Source organism: Uloborus diversus, chromosome 1 (assembly GCF_026930045.1).
Source record: "Uloborus diversus isolate 005 chromosome 1, Udiv.v.3.1, whole genome shotgun sequence".
Classification (NCBI taxonomy): domain Eukaryota; kingdom Metazoa; phylum Arthropoda; class Arachnida; order Araneae; family Uloboridae; genus Uloborus; species Uloborus diversus.
The window spans coordinates 118,590,223-118,618,021 of record NC_072731.1 but is presented as its reverse complement, the minus strand read 5'-3'; the positions used below and the strand labels follow the sequence as shown (position 1 = coordinate 118,618,021).

Here is a 27,799-nt window from a genome sequence, read left to right as displayed (position 1 = left end):
GTAATCAGAAAAAATAAAATATTAAAGTATTAATTCATTTAGCAGGCATATTACCACCTAAGTTTTAGGATAGGCTACAAATATTTAAAAAATTCTTTATTTCGTGAGTTTTCAACATTTTGGGATTTTTAAAAAATTTTAACCTAGAAAATTAACCGATTTCTCTATTTTATCGATGTTCTAAATGTCCTTAATTCTTCACTTAATTAAGGCCAATTTTATCTTCTCAAAACCTCATTAACTGAAGTTCTGGCAGAAAATTAATGACAATTTTTAAGAGTCTCTTGAATCAACTGGGATGGAAATGACTAATTTTTCAGTGGAATGAAAGCGGCAAAATTAGAAGTCTACAAGTCCTCAACTATACAATTAGACACATTAGGAGGGTTAAAAATAATGCTAAACACATCATTATAAGTATCCAAATAGCAGAAACATAGTAAATATTATTTCTATAATTAACATTATAGAAGGGGATGCAATCGGATTTCGAAATGTGAAAAATTGGGGCTGACACATAAAAGCATAATAAACGGCTAAGATGCGTAAATTTTGCATTTAATCTGTATGATTCCATAATTTTACATGTTCTTAAACTAACAATCCATGACCAGTTGTCAGTTCCCATGATTTTTGAGCATTTTTTGCTGAAAATCATGACTATTTTGGACCATAGTCGAAATCCATGACTTTCCCCGACTTTGTTGCTCCACGGAAACCCTCTGCTTATAATGAAAAAAAATCTTCAGAAATTTAATGCCAACATTTATTATTTCAAAAGCTGCCTAAATTGATTCAAGAACGCATTATACACGAGCTTCTAATTTCTCTCATTCGATCCTATGATAACTAAATTTATCGAACCATCAGACAAAGTTTCACCACTTTTTTAATGTAATAGAGGCTCTTTAAAAATTCAATAATAGACATTGAAAAATAGAAATTGAGCAGACGTCTCATAATCATCTCCAATATCACCTTCGAGATCCTCCCACACAAATGGTGTCACACTTTTCAAAAACATATTCCACTCCTCTCTCCCCTTTATTAGGAAGGATCACATTTTACCTTACCCCCTTCCCTCTCCTTGTCACATGTCAAACTGTTTTTTAAGCATATTGTTACAAAAAATGTCTGATGCAACACTTTTTGTCACAAAATGCTTCAATTGCACAAATCCCTTCCTCCCTCAAAGCATGACATCATTTGTGGATTCCTCCAGTTTATTTCTCAAAAATGACATTTCTCCTTTATCATGATGAAAATCTCCTTAAAATTTGTTATTTAACAGAGAGGTCATGGATCTGTAACAGATTGGTAGTAGGATTGTAGAGGCTATACTTTTAAATGTTCTGTTGATGTTCAAAGTTTTATTCCAATCCATGAATCACACTTGGGTAAATTGCATGTTAAAGTTATCTGTGTTTGATACAAAAATAAGCATTACCTTGTCTGCGAGTAGATATTAGATAATCTCTCATCCTCTTATTGTAAGGAAATATTGAAGTTGTTGCACCAATTTCAGCTCCCATGTTACAAATTGTTCCCATTCCTGATTAATTGAAAATAGACATTAAATATCAATAATAATAAAAGTATAACAAAAAGACATCATTAATAATATTGTTCAAGTGTTAAATTAAATCATTCTTTGATACTAATTATAATGAAAATATTTTAGTTAAAAGAGAAGACAAGTACATTAATATTCATTACCTTAAATACCTTATCAAAACTGTGTTATGACGCACTACAAGAATGTCTACATACCTGTACAAGAAATTGAATCTACACCAGGCCCAAAGTATTCCACTATTGCACCAGTTCCTCCTTTAACAGTCAAAATACCAGCAACTTTCAAGATAACATCTGAAATTAATCCAAGGAAAATGAAGTTTTAGTATAAATAGGACATAATTCTTTCTTTTTGCTTTCCTGAAATGTAAAATGTTTGCAAAATATACACAATGTGACTAACTTTAATCACATTGTTGTTGCTAATGCCAAATGACTTCTTAATTAGTTGAAATCTTCAGTAGCGTGAAGAAAAAAGTTTTAAACAGAGTTCTGGAGAAAGTCAAATGTTAGCATTAACAGGAGAAGGGGAACAGATGCAAGCATTTCTTTTCATTTTTTAATACATTCAAAATTTATTATCAATAACTCAAAGCAAAAATTACACAATAGCATTTTCTTTACGTTAACATTTTTTTAGTAAATTATTTTTTTAAGAATATGTGAACAAGATTTTAAAAACATGACTATCACCATTTTATGAAGAGACCATTTTAATATGAAACATATCCATATCACATCCATATCACAATGTATATACACTGAAGGGTTTGTGACCCATATAATCAATTTAAATTGTAATAGCATTGTGTCAAGTGCAGATAATCACAGTGGCTCAATTGGCAGCATTGAGCTTCGAGCCCTTCAAACCCAGGATCCAGTCCCGGCCAAGACGAAAAGAATAGTACTATTTAATGTCAAACTTGACATTTTTCGAAAACGGGCATTGACAAAACTTTTACATGAACACAACTACCTCATTGTGACTTGTGACTGAAAAAATATCAGTGCACACTGCAGAAACTAATGAACTATAAATCATATATATTTAAGTAAAGTAAAAATATAGTGAAACAATATACTGATGTTTAAGTGCCTAACAAATATTTTAAAAATAGGGTAGAATAGTAATGAATGGGACAAAGGTTGAATGAGCTAAATACTAATTAAAAACTACTAATTTCCAAATAATAAATACCTCATAAAATATTGTCCTTTGGTATCAACAGTGCTTCTAATCATCCAAGTAAGTTGACAGTATTTTCGTTCATTGAAGTAAAGACACGTTTATCAACAAATTCATTTTTCTAAACCAGATATTTCTGTTGGCAACATGGATCAGTTTTAAGAACTGTATGTTGGGCAGTAATGTTAGAATATTAGAACTCCCCTATTTCTATGTTCTATCTCCCGAGTCTTTATTTTCTTCTGATAAATGTAACTCTTTTTACGAAATTTTCAATGAAAATTTTCTTGACCTCGTCACACAAAGAGAATAGCACTATTCAATCTCAAACTTGCTAATTTCTGAAAATGAGCATTAGCAAAACGTCTACATGAATGCCACAGCCTCATTGAAGAACTTACTCGTAATGGAAAAAATATAAGTGTAAACTAAACTATTCTTATTTGTCTTCATCATATAAATTTAAGTAAAGTAAAAATGCAGTGAAACAAATATGATGATGCTTAAATGTCTGATTTTTTTTTATAAACAGGCGGAATGATATCGAAAAGGACAAAGGTTGAATGAGTCATCACTAAGTTTCAATAAATTTGCTTCAAGTCACCTTTTTTTAGTGTCAACAGTGCATTTAATCATCCACGTTACTTGACAGTATTTTTGTTCTTTAAAGTAAAGCCACATAGTTTAGTTTTTTATGTTTCTAACCAGAACTTTTTTGAAAAAAACCATTCAGTAATGAATCAATCTTCTGATTTAAAAGTATACTTGTTTTGTTTACTTATTTGTACATTTTCAAATGCATATAAATTAATAGGTTCAGAAATTCCAGAACATGTTCGATTCCTGACATTGAATTGCTTTTTTTTTTTTTTTTGAGAGGGCTAAGGCAATACTAAGAATGAAATTTCGCTACTACAGAATAAGAAACATAAGACGTGTTGAAAATAACAGTAAATTCAAAATAAGTGATGTCCAAGCAGTAAAATCTCCTCACAAAACAAAAAGGCAAGCGGCTGTGAAAGAAATGGATGCAATAAGATTTCAAAATTCAGATTTGATTTTGAAATTGTTCAATTTTCCACTTTTAACAGCTTTTATGTGCTATACTGTTAAATCACTCAAGATTTCTAATGCTCCTTTAGTTTCTGTTACTTTCTCTTTATCCAGGACATTTTTCCATGACTTTTCCAGGTCTGAGAGAGAAATTCTATTTTTTCCCCCTTGACTTGCCAGGATTTCCATGACACCTACGAACCCTGACAAGTAGTTGAAATAAACTCGGATGCAATTGACACCTTTTGAGTGGGCGTGGCAAAATCAATATACAAGTCCACTAATATAGAATATAACACATAAGAAGTACTGAAAATAATGGAGAAATCAAAATTAGTTATGTCCCAGCAGTAAATCACATTACAAATAAAGCCGGTGGCTGTTACAGAAGTGGATGCAATAGGATTCCTAAACTGTTTTTTAAATTGTTGAAATTTCAAATATAATAGCTTTTACGTGCAGTACTGTGAAATCACTCAAGATTTCTAATGCTATTTTAGCTACTTTACTACTGCTCAAGACATTTTTCTGCGACTTTAAATAAATTTCCATGACTTTTAATGAAAATATTAATTTTTCATGACTTTTCCAGGTCTGAAATTTGTTCATTTTCCCCCCATGACTTTCCAGGAACCCGTATGAACCCTGTGTTTCATTGCTACATTTGGAATTTTAATTCTGAATCAACTTTGTCTTGGAAATGTCTTGGAATGTTCTGGAAGTTTCTCCGATCTTATAAATATATGTTTCTGGAATATTGTAAGAGCGTATAAAAGCTCAGTTTCAATAGTTTTAGCATGTTACAAGTTCAGACTTGCCAACCTTATGAAAAAAAAAAGGGAAATCCAGTCAAAGCTTTAAGGGAGAAAATTTTAAACGATGCTATAATAAGTAAAAAACATTTGTTATAACAAGTATTTATTTGATTTTTTCATGAAAGAGAATTCACTCATATAATCGCTCTTATAAGTTTGTAGATATTTCTTTTTTTCAGACATCCCTAAAGATGAATGTTAAACTACAACGCACGCTGTAGATCAAGGAGCAAGATGAAAACACGCGGCGCAGTTAGCATGCGTCTGAAAACTGAACAATACTGTGAAAACGGCAACAGTGCATGCGTGAGATAGAAGTAGAAGTGCCAACGTAGAGTTAAACCAAAACACCATCTCCGGAAGCATTGCGGTCGACACTCCGAACGCACCAATTGGATGTTTGCCACTCACCTTGCGTTTGACAAACCTCAACGGTCTACCGGTCAGTAACGGGTTATTAACCGCAGCGTTCTATGATCAACCGGTTACCGCATCCGTTACCATTCTAAGCAGTTGATTGGAATACGTGATCATTAGCTGTCACGTGATTAACTAACCGGTCGTGCTCGTCGAACGTAAGCTCACTGAGTAGTGAGGGTTTGCTCTGCTAGCCACGCCATCTATTAGGGCTGTGAGTAACTATTTTAAGGAAGAAAATAAAGTTTAATTTAAAAAAAAAAAATAAATAAAAATCCCGAAAAGAAAAAAAACCCGGGAGAAATGGATACTCAAACGTACAACCGGGAGAATGGAGTAAAAAACGGGCGTCTCCCGTGAAAAACGGGACAGTTGGCAGGTCTGCAAGTTGCTTCATGCTAATTAAGTTCATGTTCAGTGGAATGTGCTTGGTTTTTCTTTGCATTATTGTTACAAAATTAGGTCAATAAAAAGAAATACCTTTTTTTTCTGAATATATACCCAGCTCATTTTACTCATATAAGCAGCTCACAGTTAAATTAAAAAATGTTTGGACGCACGTTTTGATCTTAGGTTTACCTAAAAATAGTTATAATACCTAAAAATATAAAACTTCCCCATACATTACATAATTTATTGAACTTCATAAAACTTAAAACACTACACATAATGTTAAGATTTTTTTCATTATTTACTACTTTTAAGTTTCATACAGAGTATAATGTATTTATATCAAAGTTAGTGAAGAATTTATATATAACGCGAGCTAAAAGAAAGAACCAGCGAAAGGTAAAATGGCTCATTGTTCTAAAAGTTTTGCGAAGAGGTAGAAATGTAAAATGTATGCAAAATATACACAATGTGACTAACTTTAATCACATTGTACCTGTTATTGCAATTTTTTTTTGGTTCAATTTAGATATGTAGAGCTTAACAATAATATTAAGCACTTTAGTACAAAACTATGAGATGAACCAACATAATAATAATATAATTTAAATAAGACAAGTAAAAGCAAACATAAAATTGCTTTTCACAATAACAGGGCATCTGTGCCATATCCAAAATTATAAACAATTTACTCCAATACCTTTGACAGGGTTCATACTTAACTTTGAAAATTAAAAGTAAGGAGTTTTGCAGGAGTTCATTTTACTTTTTAAGGACTAGTTCCTTGTTTAAAATGCATTTTTTAAAACCTTTTTCAGAAAAATGTGTAACATACTAACGTTATTATAAAATATGCATTTCCTGCTTCTTAGACTTGAGTCGTCTCAGAATCAAATTCAAATATGGGGGGGGGGGGAGGGGGAGGGTTAACGATTGAAATATGTTTTATTTTGAAAATGAATAGAAAATAAGTGTTATTGATTGAAAAATAGTATTTTTTTAAAAACAAAACACATACTAACAATTTATTAATCAAACAAAGACTTTAAAAACCAGGGCTTGAAAATTACACTGCCCGACATGTAAAAATTCCGATCAGGCGTGAATCTTTTACCCTTACATGCACCGGCCGGGCATGCAATTTTTTGATCAAATATGTTTTCCTAGAACTTGATTATTTCATATTTTATTGAAAAACTACATATCCTTACTTGGAGCTCAAAATTTATTTCAAGCACTACTGTTAAGATGGTTTGCTGTTTCCAATTTGCATGGAAGCGATTCTTCCCGTTATACAATTTAAATTTTGTTAAATTTAACAATGGCTTATTATGTACTATTTATTCAAACTATTTTTTTTAATGATTTATATAAAATAATTCGTTTGATTAATGCTGTACGACAAATTCAAATGTTTTTATTGATATACAATAAGGAAAATTGGGCATGTATTTCTTAGACAAACATGCCAGGTAGGGCATGTAACATTTTATAGATTTTTATAGCCCTGTTAAAAACTAAAATAAGAACTATAATAAGTCCACTGAAAGCAGTAGAGGCCAAAATAACTTCCAACTATCAAAATAATTGCAATACTTACAGGATACAAAAGGGCAAACTTCAAACACAACAAACAATTTTTGGTGAAGCTTATTTGATTTTGGCAGAAACATAAGGTTACTCACACGAGATTGAAATACAGAACATTCAATTTAACATTAGGGATCCTTTTGAAAAAAAAATGTAGAAAATATTTTAATCTTCAAAATGGATCAAAAAATTTGTAGACCATTTCAAAACTTTTCTGTTACTCTGAGCTGATAAACATTGAAAACAGACTAATTTTAAGAATTTTTCATCTAAAAAGTATGAAAATTATAATTTTAAGAAATAGTAGTACACCACTGCTTAGCTATTCAGTTGCTCTTTCATCTACTGTATAAAATATGTTTCAGGGATGCCACTCAATTTTGGGAAAAAAATTCCCTGTTTTCCCTGTTTGAAACTGAAGCATTACAAACGAGCCAACACTGATGTTTGAAAAAGAACATTAATATCTTGATAATTTCACCACATGGAATCAAATCGAAACTAAAAATTAATTAATAAATAAAAAAGGGGAAATAAATGAGAATTCATAACTGAAATAATAGCATAATGATTGAATATATTTATCGTTTTATGCAAGTTAAAAAAGAAAAAAAAAAGCCTTCTCTTAACCACTCATTACTTGGACCTAAATGTGTCAAGGTTAAGCAGAACAAAGAAAATTGACGACTAATTTCATACTCTAAATTAAATTATCATGGAATTCAAGATACATGTTAAATAAAACAATCCCTGTTTTCTTGTTGATTTTCGAATTCCCTGTGCAGGTTTCCCTGTGGGATGGCAACTAGAGACGTACTGAGTAGCACTTTGGCCGAGTAGCCGATTACCGAGTACTTGGCCTTTCACTACTCGGCCGAGTTACCGAGTACTCGGCCGAGTTACCAAGTACCAATTATGTTTTAAGAAGAACCACTGATGCAAATGTGATGAATTTTGAACTTATTGGAATAGTAGTATAGACCTCCTTGTCCATATAATAGTTTTTAAAACTAAATTCCTGATGAAATTCAATTACGCATTATATAAACAATTTTGTGTCAAAAATTTTACAAAAAAATTATTTTTAAAATTAAAAATAAATAAAAGGTATGATTTTTCAAGTTGTAATTAAAACAAATTACAGTAAAATCCCTCTAATGCGGACTTTAATAGAACAATTTTTTGTCCGCAGGACAGGGGTTTAATAATGTTATTTGCTTTGGAACTGGGGAATTAAAAATTGTCCGCATAAGAGGGGTTTCACTGTATAACAATCAATTATAGTTTTAGTCCGCCAAACATAAATAATTTTAATACAACAAATGTGCAAGAACACTGCAGACACGTGATTCTGCATTACAAGGAACGTCTTTTTCTGTGCATAACATGTGAGCTAAAGAATGTAAAGACGTTCGACAAAAAAATCCGACTTTTGTCGGATGCCTTTAAATCCACGAGCTACCATTTTGTGCATTGAAAAAGGAATTCCTTGTAACGCCAAAACACGTGTCTACAGTGTTCCTGCACTGTGCTTTTAACGTTGTTTTATTTTCTTTTATTTTTTAAGCAAAGGTATTTTTATGTTTTTTATAACTAACTAGCATTCCCGTACCCGGCATTGCTCGGGTAATGGAATTAGCAGGGGTTAACAGTGCTTGGTGCACCTAGTTTCGAAAATCCCCTATAATAATTACTTATTACCTATAACTTTTTCTAATTTGGGGAGGATCCCGGGGACCCTGGACTCCTTATATATATATATATATATGCCCTTGTCCTTAACCAATCTTTAACTGTTATTAACGATCCTTTTAAAGTATTGATTATCTTTGAAAACACAGGTCATCCACATTTTACTGTTATACCTATGTTTAAGCTAGAACTTCTTTGTATACAACATTTTTACTTCTTTTTCTGGTGCTAAAATTATTAAACTGCTTGATGAACTGGCTTTGGAGCAAGTTACATAACAATGGTCGTGTGAAAAAAAGTCTTCTCTTAAATCGATCCCTGCTACTTTTTATGTCTGTCCTTGTGACTTATTAATGGTTATTGCAAAGCAAACTTTAACAGGAAACTGCACGCTTCTAAATTCAAAAGGATAGTCCCCCTGTGATGATGTTCTTAAAAACTTCGTTTCTAGTTTTGAAAAAATAAAAGCAAAACACAGAAACATTATGATTTGACTTGAGAAAAGCCTCGAAGAATCACGTGAGAAACAAAAACAATATCAAATTTATAGTTCGCTATCGACCAAAAGTTGAGATGAAGTACTGAATAATGATTTGAATGGAGGAAAGCCTTCGAAAATAAGGGATTTGAATTTCAATGACAGGTTTTTAGTTTCGCAGAAATTAAGGGGTTTTAATTAATTTCTCCCGAACTAATTGAGATTTCGAAAAATCCTTTCTTAGTGGTTACTTTTGTAATCATGCGGACATGCCTGCCAAATTTCAAGTCTGAAGCTTCAGTGGTTTCGGCTGTGCGTTGATATATATATATGTATATATATATATATATGTTATCTCAGGACAATGATTTTTATATATTAAGATATTTGTTTGTAGCAAAAATCCATTATTAATATAAAAATTCCATATTTTCTATACTTACCTTTTTTGCATAATTTTTAATAAATAAGTTTTATTAACTTTGGGGACATTAAAATAAAGATTTATTCCACTGAAACATTACAAACTTCATTATTCTCAAAATTTAAATTTGATTTATAAATTTTAATTGTAAATGATTGCAGAATATAATGCTTGCTCTTTTTTTATAAATTTTAGTGGACGTAGTAGTAGCCTTGGACAATATTCAATTTTTTGCAACTACTCGGTATTGGCCGAGTATCTCATCAGAATTTGGCCGAGTACCGAGTAGTTACCGAGTACTCGGTACATCTCTAGTGGCAACCCTGGTTATGTTTATTAATGTTTTGTAAATAATATCCACAGATTTTTAAAATCATTTTAAAAAAAACTAATTCAAATAAAAATGTCAGATTTTTTTTTAAATCCAAAAAATCAACTATAGATGTTACATTTTTATTAAAACACTTAATGAAGTAGAAACAAAAATAAATTTCACCCAGCAATTCCGTACTTAACTTTCTGACATTCAACACTCTTAATACTAAAACCGCGGTAGGTGGCAATCTGACCCAAATCAAATTTTATTTCCATTTTTTTCAGAAATTTTACAAGCGGAATGACTTAATATTTATTGACTTTTTCTTAAATTGTATAAATATTAGCCTGAAAAAGAATTAGCCACTCAGAATTTTTTATTTTCGAGATATTAATTCTTTTACCTAAAACCATGCTAAGAGTCAGAATGACCCTTCGCTAAGTAGATGCAAAACAAAACGATTCTTGGAATCGGAAACAGTCAAAACAGCTCCCCATTGGGTATGAAAAGGACCTACAGAAGGCTCCGCAAGTTAAATGGGTCAAGGTCATAGACAGGTTACTGATAAGAAAAGCTAGCTATTTCTCTTTCTTTTGTTATCTGACAGAGCTGCGTTTATACTGCTAGTTGCAAACCATTCTCGGTCTTGGCAGAAAATGTCAAGAAAACGTAGTTTGCTTTCGGTCAAGGAAGCTCTTGAAAACATGTAAGAGTTGTCGGAAAATGAGTCCGAAGATGAAAATTATGACTATGACATATTTAGCGAAGAATGAATCGTCAGATGATAATTTATCGGTTGATCTTGCGACCCAATCAGACAATGACATGAATCACTTATCCGATAACCAATGTGAAACATCAAAGGCAAGAGGAAAAAAGAGTAAAATAAAATCTCCAAATATTACACCAAAGCTGAAAAAAAAACTGAAAATTTTTTGGGATAGATGGATCAAAATGGAAAATTATGTCTTCTAAAACTAACGATTGTGGAAGAATTTCTCAACATAATGTTTGTAAAGAAACCTGTAGCCCGACATAGTAGTAGCCCGTACGAAAAGCGGAATATTGATGATGAATTTGCGTCCGGCTCATGGAGACTATTCATAAATGAAAGCATGCTTCATCACATAATGTGAACTGAAGAAGCTCATAAACAGCTAGGAAACACAGATTGGGCCCTAAAATTAGAAGAAATGTATGTATTTATTCCAATTTTATATGCTTGAGGTTTATACTACTTAAAAGGCCTTGAACTTGATAGTTTATGGTCAACTGTTTGGGGTCCTCCTTTTTTCGTGAAACAACGGCAAGAGACAGGTTTACAGAAATTTTGAGATTTTTACGCTTTATCAAAAAACAACCAGATCAGAAGGTTTGAAAACGGACAAAAGTCTAATTTCAAAAATTTGCGACATGTTTACAGAAAATTCTATCAATTGTTATAAATCCAGACCCTACATTACAGCAGACTTAATAAAATGAAAAGCTTTCTGCAAACACAAATCCTAACTGGAAAATTTTCTGCAAATAATTATTTTGCCTAACTCACCCTTGAATAAAAAATTAAATTTATATTCGAAAATGAAAGAGACAAAAAAAAAGTGCTTTAAATCATTTAATTTTTTTTTACAATAACACATAGTTTGCTTATTTTTCACCAACTGAAGAAAACTGCCAAAACATTTATTTTTTTTTTTACACATGTGCTTTAAAAGGCTTTTGGAGAAAGGCTTTAACAGAAATAAACTCTGGGATTTTCTTGAAAATTCCCTTTAAAAAAAAAATTCTTTTAAATCAACGTTTGCTGTTTGAAAAAAAAATTTCTGCAGAGCCAAAAATTTTCTGCGAACGCCGTTCGCACGTTCGTCTATATTATGCAAGACTGCATTACAGTTCATGAACAACTCTTTCCCACAAAAGCCAGATGCAAGTTTAAGCAATGCATGCCAAATAAGCCTGACAAGTTTGGGATAAAATTCTGGATTGCCGCAGATGCTGACACAAAGTGCATAGTGAATGGTTTTCCATATCTAGCAGTGGTCTGTCCAGGCAGGATTTTTCACAAGGTCCGTTTTTTGTGAAAAATCAAATAACTTTTGGAAAAATGAATTAATTTTGTGAAAAGTCAAATATTTTGCAAAAAAAAAAATAAATAAAATGTTAAAACAAAATTTTAGAATTTAGAGATGGCAAAAACTGCATCATTTAAACTTAAAGTTGAGTGTGTTCCTCTTCTATGTTGAGAATATCATTTTGGGGTGTTTTTCTAGTATTTAGCTGGGGGGGGGGGGATCGCTCTCTCAAGTATCAATATTTATCTACCATTCTACATTATGTTAAATTGTACTAGAAATTTTTCTGTACAGTATTTAAAATAATTGTAACAAAAAAAAAAAATCAGCCAAGGGTTCAGCATTTTACTTTTTGACCCAAGACACTCTTAAGAAGCACAGAATTTCTTTTAAAACTTATAAATTCTTTGATTTTAACAGAAATAAAAAGAGATTTTATTTGTTTACCTCTAAACAAAGCGTATTAAACATCAAAAATTCAAAAAATCGGATTCCCATAGCCGATGCAAAGAGATGACAATTCTCAAAAGTATTAAAACGGCTTGTAAAAGAAATATTTCTGATAAAATTATTTTAAAATTCCATTTTAGAGTCCTAAATTAAACCATCAATTTAGCATTTTAATTTTTGACTGATAAAAAGGATTTATGCTTTAAAAACTTGAAATGAGCATTCTAACAAAAATAAAGAGATTTTTCATTTATTACTATCCTAATAAAGCAAAGTAAACTTGGAAAAAGAACAAAATATTATTCTCATATCGGATGTTATAAGATTGCATTTTTCAAAATGTAGACACCGCAGCATAAAAACACAAATATGGGCAAGCTGGTAAAATAATGAGAATATTTTCTAATCAAGTCATTATAAATATGCTGCCAGACGCTAAGTGACAATAATTTTGAAGTTGGTAACCCATCTGAAGAGATCATATTTTTTCCCCACCCTTACTATCCATTTGCAGTTCTAAGTTCATTTCGCTGATATATATTACTATTATCATTGTTTATTAAATCATGAGTGGGGAGAAAAGTGCTTACCAAAGCTTTTTCAGAAAACTTAAAAAGTTGACAACACTGCTGCTATAAAAACTGTGATAAAACAAACAAAATTACTTAAAACCAAACATTTTCATCTGTTAGTTTCTTTCCAAGAAACAAACAAGCATTATATTTATTTGGCAGTAGCAATTATTTATCACTTGCAGGAGCATCACAAGAGTGCCAATATATTTTTCTTTGCAAAATTAGGAGATTTTGTATAAGCTGATCCATCTAATTTGACTTTAAAAAAGGTTCCCCAAATTATTGGTTTTATACACGGAAATATGCAATATGCGTTATTTTGCTTTCAGATTTGCTCTTTTAATAAACAATTTACGAAAGATCCGTTCCTGTTTATCAGAAATTTGTGAAGGGTACGGTTTAGTTGTTCGGGAAGTGAAAGCCAAAGTGAAATAAATAATTGATTAAAGTTACTGGGGCAGAATTTTATATCTTAATACTATATTGTGTAATCTTAGTATTACTCTTTTTCATCAAAAATATTTTTTACCTGTTTCTAAACATCAAGGAACCCATTTTAAACTTTGGGTCAAATTGACCCATGCCCGCGGTTCTAGTGTTAAAGAGCATTAATTTTGCAAATACCTTTTCAAATTAATAATTGTAATAAAAATACAAATGAACTTAATTTCTTTGCCTCTTCACAAGGCACAGTAGGCATCATAAAAGCAAAACATTTTATACCCATGGCGGACGCGAAGAGATTGCGATTTTCAAAATGAACGCTTTAAAAGTATTAAGAACGGCACATAAGAGAATTTAAGTAAATTATTTTAGAATTGCATTTTAGAGCTCTACAATAAAATTAGAGACATATTGAGTACTCAGTACTTGGCCAAATTTTGGTCAGATACTCGGCCAATACCGAGTAGTTGCAAAAAATTGAATATTGTCCAAGACAGATATTAAAATTTATAAAAAAGCACAAGCATACATAATATTATGCAATCATTTACAAGTCAAATTTAAATTTGAAGTTTGTAATGCTTCAATGGAATAACTCTTTGTTTTAATGTTCCCAAAGTCAATAAAACTTATTTATTGAAAAATGTGCAAAAAAAGGTAAGTATAAGAAAATATGGAATTTTTATATTAAAAATGGATTTTTGCTACAAACAAAAATTAGTTATAAAAAATATAAAAATAGCTTTGCTTAAAAATAAAAGGAAATAAAACAACATTAAAAGCAAGGTGCAGACACGTGTTTTGGTATTACAAGGAATTCCTTTTTCAATGCACAAAATGAGAGCTTGTGGATTTAAAGGCATCCGACAAAAGTCAGATTTTTTTGACAAATGTCTTTACATTCCTTATCTCACATATTATGCACTGAAAAAGACGTTCCTTGTAACGCAGAATCACGTGTCTGCAGTGTTCCTGCAGACATGTTTGTTTTAATTGCTTTTAAAAATTATTTATGTTTGGCGGACTAGAACTATAATAGATTGGTATAATTTGTTTTAATTCCAGCTTCATTAATCATGCCTTTTATTTATAAATTTTTAATTTTAAAAATAATTTTTTTGTAAAATTTCTGACATAAACAAAATTTTTTAAATAATGCATAGTTAAATTTTAGCAGGAATTTAGTTTTAAAAACTATTATATGGACAAGGAGGTCTATACTACTATTCCAATAAGTTAAAAATTCATCACATATGTGCCGGTGGTTCTTCTTAAAACATAATTGATACTTGGTAACTCAGTACTCAGCCGAGTAATGGCCAATACTCGGTCAAAGTGCTACTCCGTACGTCTCTATAATAAAATTATTATCAATAACAATCAGCGTAATTGAAGTAAAAATGAAATTAGCAGCGATTTAGATTTTGACTTTTTGACTCTCATAAAAGACACAGAATTTGGCTTGAAAATTTTAAATTTGTGATTTTTATAGGAATAAAAAGAAATTTCATTTGCCCACCAAAAAAGCATAATAAGCATCAAAGATCAGAAAAATTCGATTCTTATATCGAATGCAAACAGATTGCTTTAATCAAAATGAAAGCGTAAAAATTGTAAAAACTGCAAATAAAAGAATTTTTTAAAGCAAAAAAAAGTTTAGAATGGTACTTTAACAAGTCTACAAGATGTTATATTATTAATAATTATCGAAATAATCGTCAGAAAGTTGGAAAATTTTCAGATGTGGCTAAGAAAATAGTCTAACGAAAAAATCGGATTTCCGGTATTAATAGATGAAAATTTGGTACAGTGTAATCACTTGTATCGGATTGGAGATAGAAGAAAATCTTTAAGGTCAGGTAGAATTTGAAAAATAATAATAAGGAGTTTGTAAGGAGATAATAGCAAAATTCAGGAGTTAAGGGCCCTTATTTTCTTTTCTTGAAAAGCAGGAGTTTATAAGGAGTTTGTAAGGAGCATAGGAACAATGTTTGACTGCACAATTAAATGAACACTTCAGCAACATGTCGAGAAATGTTTCGAACAGAGTTCCAGAGGATGTAAAGAGTAAATATAAAGTTTTTCTCTCCCGAAATGTAAAAAGTATGCAAAATATACGCAATGTGACTAACTTGTGGTGTACTTTAATTTGATTCTACCAAGCAGAAAGAAAAAACTCTTTTTGTACGAAATAATATTGTGAAGTGATCTTCAGGAATTGGTCAGCATTAGTGAGCAGGGGGTAGAACCGTCTAGTGTTTAAAGGAGAATAAACCTCCTAAAAGTCCTGAGAAAAGGTATCATAACTGAAAACACTCTTACTTATAAATTCATTAAACTCATAAAATATTCCGTTACCTTTTGGAGAAGTCCATCCACTTAGTTGGCCAGTAAGTTTAACACCAATTACTTTTGGGCACTTCAACTCCCATGGAAGATTAGCCATGACATCGACAGCATCAGCACCGCCAACACCAATGCACAAGCCACCTAAGCCACCTGCAAGACAAGCAATACAAAATTTCAGTTTTCAATTGAAAAGCATCATAAACACCAGACGTTTTTTATTAAAAAGTAAATAACTAAAATAAGATAATCAGTTGAATGTAGTTGAAATTGTTAAAAAAAAAAAAAAAAAAAAAAAAGAATAACTTTCACACACATATTGATAGACAAAATAAGAAACTTACCTCCATTAGGAGTATGGCTATCTGTTCCAATTAATAACACACCAGGAAAAGCATAGTTTTCAAGTACTATCTACAAAATTTACATTATATCAGTTATTTGTCAAAAATAAATAGTACAATAGAAAAAATTGTATGCAGTCGAATACAAGGCAAGCATTATCTTTAAACGAGCCACACTTGAACTGCACCGGACAATAATTTAGGTCTTACAGTGAAATGTTTTTAAACATGTTGTTAAAAATCCACAGAAGGGTTTTTCATTTCACAAAGACCAATTAAAATTAAAACAATTGAATTAACCAAAAACACTAATGAATGACAAAATTATCTTCAACAAGATACTAAACCCAATTTGTTAAATTAGTAATGACTAAAATAAGCTTACATTTTCAAAAACTAAGAATACTCGAATAAGTTTTAAGGTTACAAAAAAAGGGAATATTTTTCATTCAGCAATTCAATTCGTTACTAATTATGCATTAAAAGAAAGCCATTTAAAAACCCCATTTCAGTCATGTATTTACATTTACACATTCAATCTATTCCACTTACTTAATATAACTGCTGCATTAAGTAAGTCCAAAAGTGACATTAGTAGTCAAGCATTTATAGAAATAGCATGAAGCATCGTTTATACGTTTTTGAAGGGACTGCATGAAAAAAGCGTATAAATGAAGAAACGTATAATAGGTACACTTTAATGTGTATTAGACTCTGCAGGGACCAATCCAAAAAACGTATAATTGATAAAAACGTATAAAAGAGAAACGTATAAACGGTACTTCACTGTATAGGCATAAATTTCATATTTAACTAAACAGTCTAAAACATTTCCCCCAGAATTGCACTTATAACACAATTTTCAAGATTACTTATTTTTCAAAAAGAAAAAAAAAATCAACAATAAAATTTCAGTTTTATGCACAGAAACATTACAATAGAACTTATGTGACTACAAATAAAACTTTGTATTAAAAATAACTATCTGAAGTTCAAAGTCTAATATTCTGCAGTTCAAAAAATTCATACATTAGTTTGAATCTTTTGAATTACATTTACTTTATAACTTTTTTGAAAAATCTTCAGGCTTAGCATTATTGAATATTTAAATACTAAACAAATGCAGGCAAATAAATGTTTAAATAAGTTCTAAATATTGGATAAATTGTCAAAACTTTATTTTGAACAGGAATAATTGCATTTTATTTATTTATTCTTGTTTAATTTCCAGTAGTCGGGAGGATTATTTAGAACAAACAGCTCATCAAAAAATCTACAGTATGACGTTATGCTTCAAAATGATCATTTAAACTTGAAAAGCATAAATGTTTTGCGAAAAATCAATTTAATTGAAAAAAAAATGAGCAAATAACTGAACTATAAACATTTAAATATTCTTAAAAATCATACTTGATGGATAATTCCACTTCCTGGTTTCCAAAATCCTACACCATACTTGGCCCCAGCAGTTTCAAGAAAAGAATAAACTTCTTTATTTATGTCCTATGAAAAATTGAACAAATTATTTTAACTTAAATAGTTAACAGTTTTTACAATCAATATCATATTGTGATGCTATTGCAAATAAATTTCCAAAGACACCATACAAGTTTAAACGTAAGGATATGAAAATATTACATCACACAAAACAAGAACTTTAAAAAAAAAATACTTTAGCACGATGTAAATCTTTGTCACCAGAAACTTGAGCCTCAATCAGATGATCACAGTGTATTGTTGATGGAACAGCAACCTACATAGAACAAAATAACTAATTTTTAGAGCAAAATAAAAGAACACCTAACAAGATAAATGCTATTTATCTAATTACATAGTTTTACTTAGGATTATTGCAGTTATCTTTAAATCAATATAAATGACAACTATGAAACAATATTGGTTATTAGTGTTTACAGGGCTCAGAGTAGACTTTTCCAAAATTTTAGGGGAATTTTAGGAACTTTTTGAAAAAATTTTAGGAAAATTTTAGGGGCATTTTAAGTTACAATCTCCTTTAAACAAGTAGCCTGACCATAATTTATTAAACAACAACCAAACTTAAATGTTATCTCATAGCATGCATAAACAACTTACTTCAATTACTTCTGTAAAAAAAAAAAAAAAAAAAAAAAAAAAGCAAAATAATTTTTTAACCAATTTACATCACATATTAAGGTAAACAATATTTAAACTAAATCAATTATATTAAGTATGAGTACATTTTAATACAACAACTTTTCTACATACCTTCTTAAAACTACTGTTGAACTCGAATATAAATCTATAATAAATTTTAAAGAAAAAGCCATAAAAAAAAACTTTTACATTTTATAATGGTGAATTCAAAATTTTTATTTGCATCTCATCATAAAAAAAAAAAAAAATAAAAAAAAAAAAACAGATCTGACCACACATTTAATTCATCCAATAATGTTTTCAAAAGCAATTTTAGGGTTACATTACACTGATTAAAACTTCTATTTTATCTTTAGTCGTTTTTTCAAAATTTGTTCTTTGTCAGTTTCGAAGATGGATAACTCTGATTCTAATTTTTGTTACTGACTTGTGCCTTCAAGAATTAGGTTCTGTGCAACTGTCATTTGTATAATATTTTGAGTTACTGTAGCATTCTTCAATCTCTCTGTTCCCTCTTTTATCAAGCCTAAAGCTAATTCTTTATTCTTCAACTCATTGATCTTTTTGTTATTTTCACTTATCTGTAAATCAAGATCATTTTTCCTCTTTTTAGTTTCTTCTTTTTCAATTTTTCTTTCTTTGTTATTTGTTCCTTTTCTTTTTTAAGCTTCTCCTCTACTTCTTTCAATCTGTTAATATACTCCTGGTATGATTTACGCGAATCTTTCACTACTTTTAGTAATGTTAAAGTGATAGGTACATTCAGTACCCCTCCATAACTTCGAATAGTATCTTTCACTAATCCGAGTGATAAAATAGTACGTTCACTGTGATTCACATTTATCATAGCTTTATTGAATGAAAAACCCCTCTCAGGGATCACATTCCCATGTGGCAAAACCATAACCGTTTTGATTACTTCAGTTAACTTTTCATATTTTAGCCGATTGCTAGTATCTTTCAGAAGAAATAATTGTCTCCAATATCCATCTACTCGTGTTGCTTCAGACAGATTTTCAAGAGCAGTAACATCAAATATGAAAAGTTTCCACTCTTCTCGAACATTATCAATAAAGTCATTCGAAAAGTTTAAATAACGAGCAATTCGTGTAATTGCATGAACACTGTTGGAGCAGGAATAGGCGTCAGAAGAAGTGCGGGAGACTTATTTCGGTCAGCAAATGGCAGTTTTTACGTTTTTTTTAGGAACACCAACAAAATTTTAGTATAATCTTAGGAATTTTAGGAGCTGTGAAAATATTTAGGAAATTTAGGAATTTTAGGGGGAATGCGAGCCCTGTGTTTAATTACTTTGCTTTTAATAATTTTATTTCTACATAATGGTAAAATTTTTTAATTCTTATTTAATGAATATATATATATATATATATATATAAATTTTCAATTATATACATTTCTCAGAACTCAATAATAACTTTCAGCTAATCAATATTTTGTGACTAAGCATTAAAATCATATTTTGAATGCAAACGGGTAAAATCAGTTAGTGATGAAAATTAATAATTAAAAAAATATCTTTGAATTAAAAAAAAAAAATCTAAAGACATTTTTTTTCCTATTTGAAATACAATTAAACTTGACAAACAAATTTTGACATATAAAACAAGTACCTTTTTGAGACCACTTGAAATAAACTGGAGCATAGCCATCTAAAACGACATGAAAAATAAAATTTTTGAAGATAAAATTTGAAGGATAAAATACTGTATCTTTCAAGATTATGTATTTTTTAAAATTACCCCCCCCCCCCCCAAAAAAATAAATAAATAAATAAAATAAAATAAAATAAAATAAATAAATAAATAAATAAAAACAGCTCACTTTTCATTATTTGAATAGTTTGCATTGAAAGAAATAATCAATTTAGTTTTTGAAAATTTAGGAAGTTAAAGAGTCTTGTCTATTTTAAAGTTGAAAATTAGCAGTCACCACTCGCCACTCACCATGCTGCGATTAAAGTTGCAAAAGTTGCGATTAAAAAAATGTGTCATCGATCACCAGCTACCCCAATGTATTTCTTTTACCCCACCTCTTTTCCCTACCGCTAGAGGGAAAAATTCAGCTGCAGCAGTTTACCCTCATTTGCACTTTGAACCCTACACGTTCCACCTGCCTTGCAATGGCTGCTCTGCCATCACATGGTGGAAAGCGTAAAATTGAAGATGAGGAGTCACTTAAAATTACATAATTTTTGTTCAAAAGGTAAGTGATCAATTTATGATTGTTATTCACTTCTTATTTGTTGAAATAGATTATTTTACAGTGCTGAGATCTTTTCTTAAGAATAAAAAATATTTTCAAAAATAAATGAAAACATAATTCTTGTTCAAGAATACCAGCAAAAAATAAATTGCTTGAAAAAAGAAACGAAAATCCTAATTTTGATGCTAAGCGATAGAGCTTTACAAAAATTTTTATCTCAAAAAAGGACGATTCTTATGCGCGATTATTAGGTAAATAATAAATTTCTAATTATAAATCCGTATTTGGAATTTTTTAATATTTTTAAAAAATTTACTTGTAAGTTTGAAGCATTTTTTAAAAAACAATGTTTTTCAAAGTGGCGTCACGTAACAGAATATTCACTCTCGCACATGAAAACACACTAATAGAGATATTAGCTTATCCTGCGATAGTAAACACGCTTTTATGGATTTCTCACCATTTTTTTTAAATTCAATCTCAATGAAAGCATATTTTTTGGTATGGTAAAGGAATATTAAAAAATAGGAGATAATTTGCATTGGCATATGATCTGCTGATGTTGCTTTTCATCACGACGCGAAACAATTTATTGAGCGATACAATTAACTATATTGACTAAATTAACTATTAACTAAAAATAACTTTCTATTTTCGATAAATATGTTATATATTGTTTACCAATGTGTAAATAAAAAGATATATTGTTAGCTGAAGGCGAATGCTATATGGTAAAGCTTGCTGCTCAATTACAGCAAAACAAAAATGTTTCGCATTACATGTGACATTGATGAAATGGAAAAGGATGTAAATAATACCATATTTTCAACTGGTAATAACAGTTTGATAACAATTTAAAATCATTTTTAAAAAAAATGAAGTCTTTTTTTTATCAGTAGGTTCTGTCGATTTTTTTGGGGGGGATTTAACTTGAAAGTTTGAATTTTCAGATGCAAAATTTGGCTGATTGGTAGGATGTTTCAAATTCATATTCAAAGATGGTATAGTAAAAGAATATAAATATATTTATTTATCTTAAAACTAAAAACAATAAATAATTGCTGATAAAGAAACAAAAGATTAATTTTTAAGTGGATAAATTTAGCAAATTAATCACTTGATGTTTGTAAAATCAAAATTTGCACTAGACAAAAATTAGTTGGGTTTGGGAGTGGAAGTTCTAAATTAACCAAATGTAAAGTACAGAGTAGCGGATTTTTAGGGGGGTGCCCGGGCCCCATCCGAAAGGGATAAAAATATTTTAACTGCATCTTTAACTCAGGGTTGGCTTTCTGCCGGCAGAAACTAGTTTTTGCCATGCCAGTGGCAGAAACTGGTTATAACCGGTAAAAATCGGCAGAAATTGGCAAAAACTTAAAAGCGTCTCACGTAATCACTAAATGATATTCGTTTAAGTAAAATAAAAAATTAAACTTCACTTCATCATTTCAAAAAATAAAATCCTATGCTAGTGCGCTTGATTTAGTTTGAAAAGGGAACTTTCCAATTGCAGATGCTCGTAATATTTAGAAAAACAAAAGACATAAAATTAACTGGGTGCTTAGGAAAGATGAGTGACATACAGAATTAAACAGGCATTACTGATTATAATTTGCTCGCTCATATGCTTCATCTAAATTGCTTGATTGAAATTAACATGTGCTTCAAGAAGGTGCCAGAATTTTACTTGCCAATATTAACGTAGATTTTCTACCTTATATCACAGCTTTGCAAAAAAATTGGCCACATATCTCAAAACTTATTTTTCCCCTCAAATTTTTACCACTACCCCAGTTACTAGTTGGTCCAGTTTAACCCATTTTCGACCAAAGGTGCGTATACGCACCATTTCAGTAAAGAATTTTTAATTAACGTTGTTTCATATATTTTTTACAAATTTAATTTTTATGCTATTTTAAAAGGTTTTGAAGGCATCTATAAAATAGTAATTCATTTGGAGCAAATACTTTCTTTAGAGAAAATTTCAAAATGTGCTTGTTTTTTACCTTGCAACGTCGACTGTCAAATTCGACTTTTTGAAATTGTATGATTAATCCCCACTTGAGATTAATCACAGTTCTTATAATGGGTTAAAGTTGTAAATTCTATAGATAAAATAAAAATAAAAGTAATGTCATAAAAAATCTTATAAATTGTTATACAAATTTAATGGTGCGTAAACGCACCATTGGCCAGATGCATGAACAATAAGCAAAAATTGAAAACCTAGTTTTTATGCAAGGAATCGTACGTTTTTTTTTTTTCTTGCAAATTGTTGTTATTTCATTTAAATTTGTCTAATAGATGTGACCTAATAGATTTCTTTATTTTTTTTTCAAAAAAATATGCTAATGACAATAATAGTCATGGTTTCCAATTTTCCGCAACAGACTTGAAAATATTTTAGGCATACTAATTCTTTCTGGATATTATTATCTTCCCCAAGTAGATATGTACTGGTCTTTAGATGACGATAAAGAACTGCCAATAATTCAGAGAAGCACGAGTCGAATCAGATTTAAAAACATAAAACAAAATATCCATTTATCCGATAACTCTTGCCTTGATAAAACACACAAGTTTACTAAATTACGCCAATTTTTCCTGCATGTAAAAAAAAAGTATTTACAATTTTGAATCTTTTCTCAAAATTTGTCAAGTGACAAAGAGATGGTGCCTTTTTGGAAGGCATTCATCAAAAATGTTCATAAAGGGAAAGCCAGTAAGGTTTGGATTTAAACTTTGGCGTTTGTGCTCATCAGACGAATACCTTTTCCAATTCATTCCGTATATAGGTGCTGAGACTGGCAGTAATCAACAAAAAAAAAAAAGCCATTAGGAACAAGTGTTGTTATGAAACTACTTAACGTTGTTTCAAAACCTGAAATGCACAAAATATATTTCAATAGCTTTTTTTCTTCCTACAGTTTATTCAAAATTTTGAAAGAAAAGGTTTTTTTTTTTTTGCATCTTGAACAGCTCGCGAAAATCACATTGCTGAATGTGTATTGGATGACTCCAAAAATATGAAAAAAAAAAACCTTGGGGTTCCTATGATTTTGCATTCAACAAGGATGCGAAGACATTGGCTATCCAATAGAACGACTATGCTGTAGCAACGATTGTTAACAATAATGGAACAGTTTTGCCAATTGTGAAATTGCCCCGTGCCGCAGTGAACGAAAGGAAATTTCTATTTCACAACCAACCTTTATTTTGAACTACAATAAACATATCGGAGGCATTGACCTGCAAGAAATTGCTATAGCAAATTACCAGATCAGAATTCAAGGCAAAAAATGGTGGTGGCCATTATTTACAAATATTATTTATTGATAGTGAATTCATGGAAGCTACATAGAATTGCTAATAACACAAAAATGCCACTTGCAGACTTTAGGTCATACATAGCGATTGATCTATTAAAAGCTCAATTCAAGGACAATCTATTTGGTGAAAATACGGTACAAATAACACATCCAAACAAGGGTCGTCCACCATCCACAGCTCTACCGAAATAAATACGAACTGATAAAAAAGCATATGCCATTAATGAACACGAAAAAAAAAGCGCACAGACGATGTAAAGTGCTCAAAAACCACACGATTTATTTGTGCCTCAAATGCAGTCCATTTACATCCAAAATGCTTCGAAAATTTACATTTAAAAATTTGACTAAGAATAATATTCTTCCACTGAAATATTTGTTCATTGATTTGGCCAATGGTGCGTTTAACGCACCATTTTATTTTTTTAATTAAATATTATTTTTTTAAGCAAGAAACTTTTTTTGTGTCTTAATGGATGCCTTTTAAAACTCAATTTTAAAAAAATATTACCACATTTTATAAAATGTCCATGCTTGGCCTGAAATGGGTTAAAAAAATATGCAATAGAGGAAAGTTTCACGAACATTGCTTGCTCCTTGATGCATTGCCTGCTATCTCTTCTGTTAAAAGAATTGGAGGTATTACATTTGGAGTATGCTGTTCAGTTTTGGTCTCCTTATCTTAAGAAAGACATTAATGTATTGGAAAGGGTTCAAAGGTGGGCTACAAGGCTAATAAGTGGACTTTCCCACTTAGATTATGATTCCAGGCTTAGAAGGCTAAAAATGTAGTCTTGAGCAAAACAGGACAAGGGGTCATTGTTTTAAGCTATTTAAATCTCAGGCTAACATGGATATTAGGAAAAATTATTATTTTAGCAGGGTAGTGGAACCTTGGAACAGCTTACCGGAAGAGGTGGTAATGAGCAAAGGAGTAGACAGTTTTAAGAGGGCCATTGATCTTCACTGGAGATTGTAAATTGACTAGGACCAGTCTAGCTGGGCCCAGAGCCTGTTGCTGGTCGTCACTTTTGTATTTGTATTTGTATAATACTCTAAAATTTCTCATTTGTACACATTAAATTGAAAAACTGTTTAGATTTTAGAAACCACCTTTTCCAAGGGGCTGCAAGTTGAACTGCAAGGTTCAAACAATATAACATTTGATTTTGAATTGTGATAATATTGTAATTAAATTGTGCTTTGGTTAACAGCTAATTATTTTCCCCATGCATTTTCTATAGTATGTCAATAATTAATTTTTTGTCACTGAGTTTTTGCCAGTTTCTGCCACAAATGTGGCAGAAAGTGGTTTTTGCCATGCCGGTTTTAACCGGTTTCTACCAGTGGTTTTAACCACCTCGGCAGAAACTTGCCAACCCTGCTTTAACTACTTTTAAATTTCTTCCTAGCTTAACTCCTTAAGACCGAGTCCGCCCGAAAACGGCTTTGTAGCTTAGATCCGAGACGGCTCGAATCCGGCCCACTTAAACGAATGCAGGGGTATTGGGCAGAAAGAGACCCCTACTGGGAGACCACCCCAAGGAAGTTTCTTTCTTCTGGCCAATAGTCATTTAGCAAGTGACAGCGACAATTGCATGAATGGAGAGCTGCTAATGACTTGAGGTCACATGGTATACTCAAAAAAATGAGAAAAGATGAATTTGTTGTACAATTGTGCTTTTTATTTTCTTGCACTTTTAATTATCACCTTTTTATGCCAGTTTTAAGAAACAAATTGCATTTTGGGTTTTATAAATTTATGTACGAATTATCATTAGTAAAAATAATACAAAGCAATGCTGATAAAGCACACAATTTGCAAATAATTGCATATACATGCTTTAGGGTTAAAAGGAACTTTGAAACACGTGTATGCAACTACTATTTGCAAAATTTTGCCATCTGTTAACTTTTTTTCATTATTTTTATTTTCAGTCTCAAAGTACTTATTTCTTTCCAGTTTTAGAATCTCGAAAGCAATGCTTAGCAAATCAGAGCTAAAAAGGCAGCTAAACAGATGTGTTAGGAGCATAAATGGATCCTTGAAAATAAACTGCGTCCACCCCCCCCCCCCCCCACCCAACACACACAACTGCTACCCAAACAGTAGTGCAACAAAAAATGAGATACGAGGTCATAATTACATTATGAGATAATAACTGCATATATGCACACAGGGGCGGCAAATAGGGGGGTCAAGAGGGGGTGGTCGCACCCCCAAATCTTTTGAGAGAAGTGATAAAAAATGAGCAACTTCAATTTATGTAAACCGCAAAACAATGTTCATAAAAATAGAATCTTACTGGTTCTCCATAATTATTGATGAAATTTGACCCATTTCCAAACATGAGCAAGTGCTTTCCGTTTTTTGAATGATTTATTTAGATATGATTTATTATCAATCCTTTACCGGCCTTTTCAGAACAGAAAAAACTGATGAAGAATCACGGTTAATTTTAACTAAAAACGTAATTTCCTCATATAGGCTAAATATTTCATTCTTGTGTGCTCTGTGCAATTATGATTATGAGGCCCGTGCAGTGGTGCGGCTGCATGATTTTCACTAGAAAATGCCTTGGTATCTTACATTCATTGTTACGCTCATATTGTAAGTGTGTCTATTTAATGAGTGTTCATCACCATTTTCTTTTTCCAGAAACACATTTCAGCTACTCAATGCATAGTATGATTTCATATTATACTTCTTAAAAATACATACTAATGTTGAAAAAAATATCTCATATCAACAAATATCTTTCCTGCGGGCTCTTTGAATATGCAATCTCGAAGTGACACAAGAGGGTCTTCAAGAGAACACAACACCGTAAAAAAATTCCGAAACGTTACTGGTTATTTCCGTGGAACGTCTCGGGATTTCACACGTTTTCACCTATTTCCCCGTAAAAACAAGTATCTTCTCAAAAAAGTTCCCTGAATCGCTACAAGTTGCACGCGTGCAGACTTTTCACTACTGGGGAAAATATATTAAGCAACCAGTTTAAAGATTGAATGAGCGTGTTAATTAAGTGTATCGGCCTGAGGTTGCTTCCGACCTGTCCAGGTTGACTAAGCTCCAAATGAGAGCGAAAAAGTCAATGGATAGCTACAGCTTTGCAAGACAAGAATTGCAGGCAAGAGATATGCTTGGTTACTTCTTGCATAACTTTGGCTGTGGTTGTTCTGATTTTTATGTAGCCTTCTTGGTAAATCAGGAAGGTTCTAATCAATTACACTAAACCTACTTAATTTTTCTAGAAGGTTCTGGAGATATGACTGACTTTAACAGGGGAGATTCCGCACTTGTTCAGAAAGTTTCAAGGTTAATTTCAGAGAGGTTACTGACCTTTAGCGGAAAACGTTCCTGACTTTTTCCAAGATATGATACTGGAAGATATTGGGCACATCAGCTGCCTATTATTTTTCTAGGAACGTTTCTGAATCGTTTTTACAGTGAAGATGGTCTTTTAAACTATAAAGACCCTCCTCGATAATTTCAAAGCAGTGATTTTGGAAAACGACTTTTTCGATAGTGAAAAAGTTACTATCCTTTAACACGTCTTCGTTTGAATGCTTATTCGCTTTTGAACAATGCCTTACTCTATCAAATCATCTTCGATTAGCTAAAATTAATTTTTGGAATGTTGAAGACTGTACTGTAAAAACGATTCAGAAACGTTCCTGGAAAATAATGGGCAGCTGACGAGCCCAATTTCTTCCAGTGACATATCTTGGAAAAATCAGGAACGCTTTCCGCTAAAAGTCAGTAACCTTTCTGAAATTAACATTGAAACTTTATGAAGATGTGCGAAATCTCCCCTGCTAAAGCCAGTCATGTCTCTCGAATCTTCTAGAAAAATTAAGTAGGTTTATTGTAGTTAATTAGAACCTTCCTAATTTACCAAGAAGGTTCCATAAAAATCGGAACGACCACGGCTATGCAA

The 27,799-nt window shown here is 31.1% G+C and overlaps 1 protein-coding gene across 1 annotated transcript in view; it reads right to left on the bottom strand.

Annotated features, from left to right (window-relative positions):
- Nucleotides 1–19,973, bottom strand: part of LOC129231756 (aconitate hydratase, mitochondrial-like) — a 102,474-nt gene extending 82,501 nt beyond the window's left edge. The window contains 7 exon segments of the mRNA XM_054866125.1: nucleotides 1,448–1,552; nucleotides 1,771–1,869; nucleotides 15,836–15,976; nucleotides 16,168–16,237; nucleotides 17,578–17,670; nucleotides 17,840–17,920; nucleotides 19,935–19,973. Of these exon segments, the coding sequence (XP_054722100.1) occupies nucleotides 1,448–1,552; nucleotides 1,771–1,869; nucleotides 15,836–15,976; nucleotides 16,168–16,237; nucleotides 17,578–17,670; nucleotides 17,840–17,920; nucleotides 19,935–19,973 (628 nt within the window).
- Between the last annotated feature and the right edge of the window lie 7,826 nt (nucleotides 19,974–27,799).